Source organism: Chiloscyllium plagiosum, unplaced genomic scaffold (genome assembly GCF_037043375.1).
Source record: "Chiloscyllium plagiosum isolate Xiang-an unplaced genomic scaffold, Cpla_swu_hap1 HiC_scaffold_3, whole genome shotgun sequence".
Taxonomy (NCBI): Eukaryota; Metazoa; Chordata; class Chondrichthyes; order Orectolobiformes; family Hemiscylliidae; genus Chiloscyllium; species Chiloscyllium plagiosum.
In genome coordinates, this window is record NW_028270141.1 from 137,914,211 (window position 1) to 137,925,875 (window position 11,665).

General features: G+C 40.8%; 1 protein-coding gene across 4 annotated transcripts in view; it reads right to left on the reverse strand.

Moving 5' to 3' along the window:
* The window catches only part of tpcn3 (two pore segment channel 3), a 65,056-nt gene extending 58,669 nt beyond the window's left edge, over nucleotides 1–6,387 (reverse strand). Inside the window, exons 1-2 of one of the 4 annotated variants that reach the window (XR_015754639.1) lie at nucleotides 6,211–6,387; nucleotides 5,743–6,089 (exon numbers count right to left, since the gene is read on the reverse strand). Coding sequence is in view for 3 of the 4 variants with exons in the window: in XM_087983784.1 (XP_087839910.1) it covers nucleotides 5,743–5,844 (102 nt within the window). In the remaining variant the exon portion in view is untranslated. The remainder of the gene's footprint in view (nucleotides 1–5,742; nucleotides 6,090–6,210) is intronic. The other 3 variants (XM_087983784.1, XM_087983779.1, XM_087983781.1) reach the window with 3 other exon arrangements.
* Between the last annotated feature and the right edge of the window lie 5,278 nt (nucleotides 6,388–11,665).

Below are 11,665 nucleotides of genomic sequence, written 5' to 3' on the forward strand. Positions count from 1 at the left end.
ATCCCAACTTAAATCTCGTCCTATCTGCCTGCACCAGGCCCATATCCCTCCAAACCCTTCCTATTCATGTACCCATCCAAATGCCTCTTAAAATGTTGCAATTGTACCAGCCTCCACCACTTCCTCTGGCAACTCATTCCATACATGTACCACCCTCTGCGTGAAAAAGTTGCCCCTTAGGTCTCTTTTATATCTTTCCCCTCTCACCCTCTAGTTCTGGACTCCCCGACCTCAGGGAAAAGACTTTGTCTATTTATCCTATCCATACCCCTCATGATTTTATAAACCTCCAAAACGAAGTGCTGGATGTCTTGAAATGGTTAAAGGTGGATGAATCCCCAGAACCTGATCAGGTGTACCCAAGAACTCTGTGGGAGGCTAGAGAAGTGATTACTGGGCCTCATGCGGAGATATTTGTATCATCGATAGTCACAGGTGAGGTGCCGGAAGACTGGACGTTGGCAAACGTGGTGCCACTGTTTAAGAAGGGCAGTAAAGACAAGCCAGGGAACTATAGACCGGTGAGCCTGACCTCAGTGGTGGGCAAACTGTTGGAGCGAATCCTGAGGGACAGGATGTACATGTATTTTGAATGTCAAGGACCGATTCGGGATAGTCAACATGGCTTTGTGCGTGGGAAATCATGTCTCACAAACTTGATTGAGTTTTTTGAAGAAGTAACAAAGAAGATTGATGAGGGCAGAGCAGTAGATGTGATGTATATGGACTTCAGTAAGGCGTTCGACAAGGTTCCCCAAGGGAGACTGATTAGTAAGGTTAGATCTCACGGAATACAGGGAGAACTAGCCATTTGGATACAGAACTAGCTCAAAGGTAGAAGACAGAAGGTGATGGTGCTGGGCCCTCTACTTTTTGTAATTTACATAAGTGATTTGGATGCAAGCATAAGAGGTACAGTTAGTAAGTTTGCAGTTGACACCAAAATTGGAGGTGTAGTGGACAGCAAAGAGGGTTACCTCAGATTACAACAGGATCTGGACCAGATGGGCCAATGGGCTGAGAAGTGGCAGATGGAGTTTAATTCAGATAAATGCGAGGTGCTGCATTTTGGGAAAGCAAATCTGAGCAGGACTTATACACTTAATGGTAAGGTCCTAGGGAGTGTTGCTGAACAAAGAGACCTTGGAGTGCTCCTTGAAAGTAGAGTTGCAGGTAGATAGGATAGTGAAGGCGGTGTTTGGTATGCTTTCCTTTATTGGTCAGAGTATTGAGTATGCGAGTTGGGAGGTCATGTTGCGGCTGTACAGGACATTGGTTAGGCCATTTTGGAATATTGCGTGCAATTCTGGTCTCCTTCTTATCGGAAAGATGTTGTGAAACTTTAAAGGATTCAGAAAAGATTTACAAGGATGTTGCCAGGGTTGGAGGATCTGAGCTACAGGGAGAGGCTGAACAGTCTGGAGCTGTTTTCCCTGGAGCGTCAGAGGCTGAGGGGTGACCTTATAGAGGTTTACAAAATTATGAGGGGCATGGATAGGATAAATAGACAAAGTATTTTCCCTGGGATTGAGGAGTCCAGAACTAGAGGACAAAGATATAAAAGAGACCTAAGGGGCAACTTTTTCATGCAGAGGGCGGTCCATGTATGTAATGAGCTGCCAAAGGAAGTGGTGGAGGCTAGTACAATTGCAACATTTAAGAGGCATTTGGATGGGTATATGAATAGGAAGACTTGAGGGATATGATCCTGGTGCAGGCAGGTGGGACTAGATTGGGTTGGGATATCTGGTCGGCATGGACGGGTTGGACCGAAGGGTCTGTTTCCATACTGTACATCTCTATGACTCTAAGATCACCCCTCAGCCTCTGACGCTCCAGAGAAAACAGCCCCAGCCTGTTCAGCCTCTCCCTGTAGCTCAAATCCTCCAACCCTGGCAACATACTTGTAAATCTTTTCTGAACCCTTTCAAGTTTCTTCTGATAGGAAGGAGACCAGAATTGGAACTATGACATTATTGAGGTTGCGGAGACTTGGCTGAAAGAGGAACAGGACTGGCAGCTGATTGTCTCAGGATTTAGATGTTTCAGGTATGATGGAAGGGGATGTAAAAATGGGTGCACTACCAGTAATGGAGCATCTCTCAGCTGGACTGAGGGAGGATACGTCAGACGACTCATGCAGCAAGGCAATATGGGCAGAACTCAAGAATAGCAAAGGGGAACATCACATGCTGGGGGGGTATACTACAGGCCCCCCAACAACCAGCAGAAGACAGAGAGAATATGTAAACACATTTTGGAAAGATATAGGAACAGCAGGGCTGTTGTGGTGGATGATTTTAACTTCCCCTATATTGACTGGGACTCACTTCATGTGAGGGGCTTGGATTGGGCAAAATTTGTAAGGACCATTCAGGAGAAATTCTGACTCAGTATGTGAACAGTCTATCTAGGGAAGTGTTTATATGGACCTGCTTTTGGGAAATGAGCCTGGCCAAGTGAAGTTTCAGTGGGGTAGCATTTTGGGAGTAGTTACCATAATACTGTGGGTTTTAAGATACTCATGGATAGGGGCAACAGCAGTCCATGGGTGAAGGTGTTAAATTGAGGGAAGGCAAACTACAACAATATTAGGCAGGAACTGGAGAATGTTGGTTGGAGGTGCATTTTGAGGGTAAATCCACTTGGGAGTATTTCAAATGTCAGTTAATAAGAGTTCAGGAATGGCATACACCTGTGAGAATGAAAGACAGGTAATGGTAAATTACATGAACCTTGGGATGACCCCCAGGGATGTTATAACCTTGGTCAAAAAGAAAAAAAGGAAGGTCTAGGAGAATAGGAACTGAAGAAGCCCTTGAAATACATAAGTAGGAAATAACTTAAACAAGGAATTAGAAGGGCTAAAAAGGGGTCATGAAAAGTCATTAGCAAACATGATTAAGGAGATGTGAAGGCTTTTTATACATATAAGCAAGAAGGTAGTGTTTGTTTTCACTGGAACGCAGGAGGTTGAGGTGCGATTCAATAGAAGTTTAAAAGATTGCGAATAACATGGGTAGAGTGGAAAGTAAGAGACTTTTTGCCAGACTGGGGGTGTCAATTAATAGAGAATAGATTCAAAATGCAGGGAGGGAAGTTTAAAAGACATGTGTGAAGCAGGTTGTTCACACAAATGGTGGTGAATACCTGGAACATACTGCCAGAGGGGATGGTGGAAGCAGATACAATTGCAGCATTCAACATAACACCTGGCAAACATATGAATAGAAAAGGAATAGAGGGATATGGATCCTTTAAGTCACGGCAGTTTTAGTTATGGAAGGGCAAAATGTGACGGCACAGGCTTGGAATGCCGAAGAGCTTGTTCCTGTGCTGTACTGTTCTTTGTTCTCTGTACTAAATAGGACAATAGAACTCAAAAATCAATATTCCATGTGTTATATCATTGTGATCAGGGAGCTTGACTTCAGCAGCTATTGGTTTTCCAAATAAAATGGCAGCACAGTGGTATGTCACTGGATTGATAAGCAAGAGGCTAAAGCTCTGGTGACATACTCAAATTCCATGATATCTGGTGAAATCGGAATTCCATTGAGGCAATAAGACAGAGGAGCAGAAGGCAGTCAATGGGTCTACTTCACCTGATGATCCTCAACTCAACTTTCTTGCTTTTTTAATTCCCTTCATGAATAGAAATGTATCAATTTTAGTCTTGAATATATCCAACACAACTTCTGTTGCCCTCTGCATAAGAAAATTCCACAGATACTTTACCCTCCTCATCGGAGAATAAATTCCTCATCTGTCCGAAATTATGCCATCTGCTCATAGACACTTCCACAAAGAGATACCCGAGATACATATCTTATAGGTCTCAATAAGATCTCCCCACATTCTTCTAAACTCCAATGAGTACAAGTCCAACCTACTCAACATTTCCTCATAAAATATTTCCATACTCATGGCCAACCTAGTGAACCACCTCTGGATTGTCTCCAATATCATACTAACTCTCCTTCAATAACAGGACAAAAACCATTCATAGTATTGCTAGTCTGACATGCATAACTTTTGCAAAATCTCTGTTTTTAAGACTCAATTTATGGAGAGCAGAGAACAGAAAGCACAGTTAAAATGGAGTCCAGTGACCCCTTTGCTTCCTCTCTCTCTCCATTGATTCAGCCCGACCTGCTGAGTTTCTCCAGCAATCTCTACTTTTGCCACAGCAACATGGTTGACTCTCAAACACCCTCTGGGCATTTAAGGACAAACAATAAATGCCTGCCCAAGTTTTTGTTGTCCACATCCCATGAACAAATAAAAAAGAAATCTGCTCAGTTGGGAGTATAAAAGCTGTGCCCAGTGTGATTTTCCTGAGAAAGAGACCTAAGGGGCAACTTTTTCACACGGAGGGTGGTACGTGTGTGGAATCAGCTGCCAGAGGAAGTGGAGGAGGCTGGTACAATTGCAACATTTAAGAGGCATTTGGATGGGTATGTGAATAGGAAGGCTTTGGAGGGATTATGGGTTGGGTGCTGGCAGGTGGGACTAAATTGGGTTGGGATATCTGGTCGGCATGGACGGGTTGGACTGAAGGGTCTGTTTCCATGCTGTACATCTCTACCACTATGTATTTCTGCATAAGAACAGGTGGAGAATCTGCTTGTTCCCATGATGGTGACCACTTCCTGTTTATTTGACATAATGATTGTGTGATGGACAGGTCTAGACAGTGATACCTGGGAATGAATTGAAGGGCAATGCAGAAAGTTAACCCCTTGGTCAATGCAGATTATTTCGTTAGGAACAAATTACTACAGATGCTGGAATCTGTACTGAAAAAAAATAAAACTACTGGAAACCACAGCAGGTCTGGCAGCATCCATGGAGAGGAAGCTAACGTTTCCAGTCTGGAGGATTAGTTTTCAGACAATTTCTTTGCCGAGTACAGCAGGCAAGGACGGCCTTCCCGAACCCCAAAAGCACGAGAAAGCCATTCGGCCCCTCAAGCTTGTACTCTTTCCAAGATAGTGCCGCTGACAAATGTTACAGACAAAAAAACTGCGGATGCTGTAATGCAAACAGGAGGTTTGAAGAGCACAGCAAGCTAAGGAGCTTCTATACCTCCTGATGCTGCCTGGTTTGCTGCGTTCTTCCAGCCTCCTGTTTGTCTACTCCGCTGACAAATGTGCCCGTTAGTTGGTTGCAGGTTTGTGGTTTGGGGCTTGGGGGGGGGGGGGGGATAAGTAAGGATTTCTCACAAGGAATCCTGTCCGAGTTGGGTCTAGAGTGTGGTTCGGTTGGGGGGGGGGGGCAGATTCACTGGTCAATCACAAGACAATCCGCGAGAGGAAAACAAAACGTGACAGACGAAATAACAAAAACAAAACCTTTCGACAACTTTTCGTCTTCCAGAGCAAGCATTAAATTGAGGGAGTGATGGGTTTTAATTACAGACTGCCGTTCTGATTGGCTTAAAGGCATAACTTAAAGAGAAAAAAATAGTCGTCCGAATTTGCGAGAAAAAAATAAAGGCAGTTCTGCCTAATTCCATTGGGTTTGATCTGGATTTAATCATTTATCAGTGAAAACAGGTTTTCTTGAAACTACAATGTTTTCCCTCCTCTTCACCCCTCCCTCCAAAAGTTATGACTGCTCGTCAAAGAAAACCAAAATCTAAAGTGGAAAGAGGGAGCGATAGAAAAAAAATATAATGCGAGAAAATTGCAGATGAAGTTTTTTTTTGGTTGTACAGGAATGAATGGAGGAAGCACTCACTTCATCATCTACCGTCAGCTGGCTGGAATTTGACTGAAGTCTGTGAATTTTTTCGCTGACATTTTCCTCGGTTTTATCCCGGTCCTCGACAGCAGCCGGCATCTTTCTGTTCGGTATGTTCCCGCCGTCCAGACTAACCAAGTGTTGTCCCTCCCTCCTCAGCGACCACCGAGCCCTGAGAGAGAGGGAGGGAAGACTTTTTCGCTGACTTCAGTTTCCGTCCTCTCATCAATTTTTTTTAGGGGTGTAATGTTTTCCTCGTGTTTCCTCCTGTTTATTTTTCACGTGCGCTAACACCACGATTTGCTCTCACCATCAAAAAATGTTACATTAAATTTTCTTGTCAGCTGAAAGAAATTGAACTACGTTTAGTTCGGGGGAAAACAAAGTCGTCATGGGATAACGGGGGGTAAAAGCAACGGAAACGAAAAGTGCGAGCGCATTTTTTTTTTTACTTTACTCTCTTACCTCTCTCTCTCTCTGGGAGAATGAGCTGAGGAAAAAAATGTTGGATATGCAAAACGGAGCGAGTCAATGTTAAGAGGGAATCTTGCTGTTCGAGCACACACACAAGTTGTTCTTCTGCGTTCACGGTCACAAACCTTTGTCCTTCCGAGTTAGCGGAGGGCATTTTTATAAAATGTGTAAGACAACTCTAACGTCATGTCTCGAGTATATATTCGAAGTTAATTATTTATTAAAGTATACTTGCATCTATATTCCTGTTCAAGTTTACAAAATGATGCATTAAATGGACGTGGAATAGAATTTTCCTACTTCAGTTGAAATGCATGTACGTACGAATGCGTTCTTATCCAACTGCAACAATTGGAAAATCTTAAAATTACCATTGTGTGCTGTCCTTCAGGGACAAATCTAGCCCCAATTTGGGTTCTGCAAGGATCATTTTTTAATTTAAAAATATACTTTATTCATTGAAAAAACTTTGTATATACACAGCGTCACAAACCCAGTTCGCTTCTGTACAGTAGCATATCAAGCAAACAAACAAATATTGGAGTTTGACTCGAACCAAAGGCAATTTCTTACACGTACGAGATTAGATTTACATGCATGGAGGTGCTAGAAGGCTCAAGTAACTGATTAGACTTGAGGTCTGCCAGGATCACGTGACTACATCCAGCATGACAGCTTGCTCCAAATATGCAGAAAACAACTAGGAGTCACTACCCTTGACATTTAGAAACCAATTGTTGTAAAGAGCAGTAGCAGAAATTAGGAAAATCAGGGGAAGTCTATCTACCGGCTGTCATCATATGTAGGAAGATTATGCAGATGTTGGAACCTGGCCATCTCGACTGTGGAGCGTTGCTGCACGTTTCCTCAAGGCAGTGGCTGAAGACAAACCATTTTCAATTTTTCAATTACCTTATCCATATTAAAAATGCCAGAAGTGTATATATTTACTAATGATTGCAGACTTCAGTCGCATTCACAGCTCATTAGACAGGGTGGTGCCCAAGTATGCAAGAAATCTGAGGGGAGGAAATCTGCCATCTTACCTGGCCCAGCCTATATGTGACTTCAGACCCACAGCAATTGGCAATAAAGGCTAGCATAGCCAATGACACCCTCAATCCATGAATAAATAAATGTCTAGGCTGTGATCTCCCCCATGTTTTAGTAGAATTCCCAGACACGAAATTTCCAACTGAAGAGTCACTTGGACAAAGAACTGAAGGGTAATGTTGGAACCATGCTGAAGGAACAAATCACCATTTTAAAATAGAAGTTAAAATAAAAGTTAATCAACAATATTTAAGGAAGAAACCCTTTTAGCAAGTGTTGAACATATGCAGCATTTTTCTCAGCAGTGTAAAATAATAGGATACTTTAATGTTAACAACTCAGTTTCTGAAAGGAGTCTCATCCTCAATTCATTCATTAAATTGAAGATTCTTTTTTTAAAAATCATTCATCAGATCCTGGTTTCACTTGTATCGTCAGCATTTCTTTTTGTCACCTTCCAAACTCCATTCAGAGGGTGGTGGTGAACTGCCTTCCAGAATTCTTGTAATATATTTAAGCTGTTGTCCATTTGGTGAAGACAGTCCCATAAATTTGAATTGGAATTTGAATTTGAATTTGTGAACCCAAGGCATTAGCCTTGGTTTCTGCATGGATTCAGAAGGGGAAGAATCTGCCTGATTAATTTTGTTTTTTTTATGGTGACCATCCCTGACAAAACAGTGCACTTAGACTTTCAAAACTATTTACAGTCTGTGTTAGTAACTTGGATGTGGGGATAGAAAGTACTATAGCCAAATTTGCAGATGACTGGCTTGTTGGATCAGGGCAAGATTCTTGCTTTGGGACCTGCAGAGAATTAGTACATGAAGGTTCCAGCCCTGGACCAGCTCTTGTTGACTCTGGTTATAAGCATACAAGGTTATGGGCTAAATGCTGGAAATAAAGACACAAATTAATAGATGCTTGATGATCAGTGTGGACATGATGGGCTTAGGAGCCTTTTGCTATGCTGCAAAACTCTATTAAAATACACTGCTGATAATCACCGAAGTTCAACAACACCTAACTGCTCCAATATCCTTTGCACTATTGTTGATCTTAAATCTGAATATTCACTGGATATATTCAGTGACTTATCCTCAATTACCTTCTGCTTGTCTACCCTTTGATGTACCCATAGAATCTTAGATGTTTCATGAAGATCACTTCATTGTTCTTAATCCCAATAAGTATAAGCCTACCCTGCTCAACCTTTCATTATAATGCAACCCCTTCATTGCAGGAATCAGCTGAGCGTATATTCTCTGAACACTTGCCAGTGCAAATATATACCTCTTTAAATATACAGACCAAAACTGTATATTATACTTCAGATGTGGCTGAACTAAGGGTCGGTACAACTATTGAGCACTTCCCTTCTTGTATACTCCCTTGCATTAAAGTGCAGCATTAAATTTGCCAACCCAATTAATCAATGTACCAGCATGCTAGTTGTTTTTTTTTTACCAAAGTATTTCTCCACTTAAATATTATTCTGCTTTTCTGTTCTTACTGTCAAAGTGGACAAGCTCACATTTTCCCATTTTAATATCCATTCCTCGACCTGGAATTGGAGACTCATCAAAAATAGGAAAAGGAAGGCTTGCTCATATTGATGAAGGAAATCATTGTATGTTGGAGAGAATGGATAGCCCAGAGGAGCCTAGAGTGGAATCTATTTTTTGTACTTGAACTATTTATTTTTTAAAAGCAGTCCATTGTTCATTTACAGTTTTGCAGCTAATCTGATTCTAATTTATCTGGGTCTGATTCAATCTTATTCCACTGAAGTTGGCTTTCTCTGAGTGAATTATTCTTCCTTTCCTTTTCTACAGGCAACCTAAACCTTGTGATACCTCCGTGTTCCAATATAGATCCTCTTGGATCATGTAATGCCCAAAGACCAGGTATCTATTCTAATTAAAGTGGAAACATACTGCAGTGGAAAAGTTTCCTGAACAAACACTAAGAACTCTGGCCTCTCTGCTCTTTACACTCCCATTATTGCAGACTATATTTAAAAAAATAAAAGAAGCCCCCCCCCCCACCCAGATTATTCTTGCACATCTCTGTAACTGCCTTGCAAATGACTTCCTTTACATTTTTCACAGTAGTTAGTAGCCAACTCGCTATACAGAGCAATATGATTGCACATTTTCTTTTTGTGAGCTCAAATTAAACAGGCCCCTCTGGGATACCCTTTCTCTTCAGCACCACCATATTTTCCTAAATCAATAGGGCCACGTCATCTTCTTTTGTTCCTTTCGTATTTTTCCCGAAAACCTTGTATCCGGCATTAATTAAGACCCACTCCTCTAGCTATGAGCCAAATCTCTGTTATTGCTATAATATACATCTCATTAATGTTCTGTCTGCAATTCACCAAACTTATTAACATACTCAGCACATTCACATATATGCATTGTAACCCTAACTTAGGCTTTATTTTCTTCTCTCTCATGCTAAATTCATGTAAAACTTAGTATTTTCTTCTCTAGTAATATTTATCTCTCTCAATATTCTTTACTTATCAAATTCCTCTCCAATTTTACTTCCTGGTGTCCACACAGTCAAGTTAGTTTAAATCTCCCTAGCAAATTAGAAAATCAAATGAAAACAAAGTACTGCAGGAATCTGAAATAAATTTATTTTAGCACTATAAAATTACTCTGCAAGAAAACTGGTCTCAGCTTTGTTTCAGTGCAACCTGTCTGGCCTGTATAAGGCCCATCTCCCTCAAAGAAACTAAAGCACTCCCTCTTGCATCACCTCTCTCTAACTATGTATTTATCCATGCTGTGCTTAATTTCTATATTCACTTGCATCTAGTCCTGGGAGTAATTTGGAGATTTCTATGTTTGAGGTCCTGCTTGCTAATTTCCTATCTCAGGCCACATACCCCTCTCTACATATATCATTGGTACATATTTACCTCTCCACTCTGTATGCTGCGCAGTCATTTATTTACATCAATAACAATTATTTACAAGGAGGAAACATATTAATTATAGGGAAATTACTTGAAATAATTCACGTAATAGTTATTATAAAATAATAAGTTTTAAATTTCCAAGTTACTTAGACTAACTTCCTAAGGGGAGAAAGGGAAACAAAGCTGGAGCACCCATCAGTCAATCAGCCCATAGTTTTCATGTGGTATCTTTTTTTATGTTTTCTCACTTCACTAATTCCAATCTGCTTCATATTGTTCCCCGTGTGCTTCACAGTGAATCTGACTTTAGTTATACTCACCCCAATCTGCTTCACAGTCATCCTTCCAAAGGCTGTCCCTGGTTTCAGAGGACTTCAAATAATGGTCCCACATCTAAATATATTGACCTGGAGAGGTACCCAGGGAGAACAGGAACAGAGAAGGTAACAAATGAAGTGGGACCCTTCACCTTCCAGGACACTAGGAACATGACAGCTGATTTATTTTCTGAAAACCTTAGTTGCACTCTGACCAATATATGACTATTATCTGACAACAAAGTCGAAGATTCTTCTTTCCTCGCTTAGTGATAAAATGTCATGGCACACGTGTTTATTCACTACTGCAACTTTATCACAACTTGGTATTATCTGGCTATAAAGAAAGAATTACATAAAATTTGCTGCATGTCTACGGCTAATTCATCACCTGGTGTGTGGTGAGTGAATTAGACAACATTGGTCAGAGTTCATAGTCAAATATTTCAGCGAGTTAGGTGGGATTAGATACTGGAAACCATTCCTGATGAAGAGCTTATACCCGAAATGTCGATTCTCCTGCTCCTTGGATGCTGCCTGACCAGCTGTGCTTTTCCAGTGCCACACTTTTCGACTGGCATGGGATACTGTAAGCCAGGGAAATAAATATTAATGAGAATCTTTTCATGTCAATTATAGATTATCAAGGTCATTTAGTACATATAAATCTAGGATGACTATAAGGAACTCCTGTTACAAATGGATCTTTCATTTTTCTTGACTTTTCATTGCCACTTTTTGTAAGCTTATCCATTTGTGATTTCATTGTTCCTTATGTGAAAATTGTGCTAATACCCGTACCTAAATACATCTTTTGTACATAATCTTACTCACAATATAATTAAATTAATGTTTTAAGATTTAATTTTTCCATTCCCTTAACTATTTTGTATAAATCTGTGAGAGCATTTTCCAGTTGCTTCCTGTCCAGTCTGAAAGAACAAAGTTCCTCCAGCCTTTCTGAATTTGGAGATTGGAGATCAACCTCCAGGGGATTTCTGCACATTTTGAATGTCTGTTTTAGAACTCAGCAAACGAAACTAAATACAGCATCTGAAGAGCATTCTGCCAAGAGCAATGTAATCATGTCATCCTTTAAATTATATGCTCATGTTTGCCTATAAAGCTCAATAATCATTGGCTG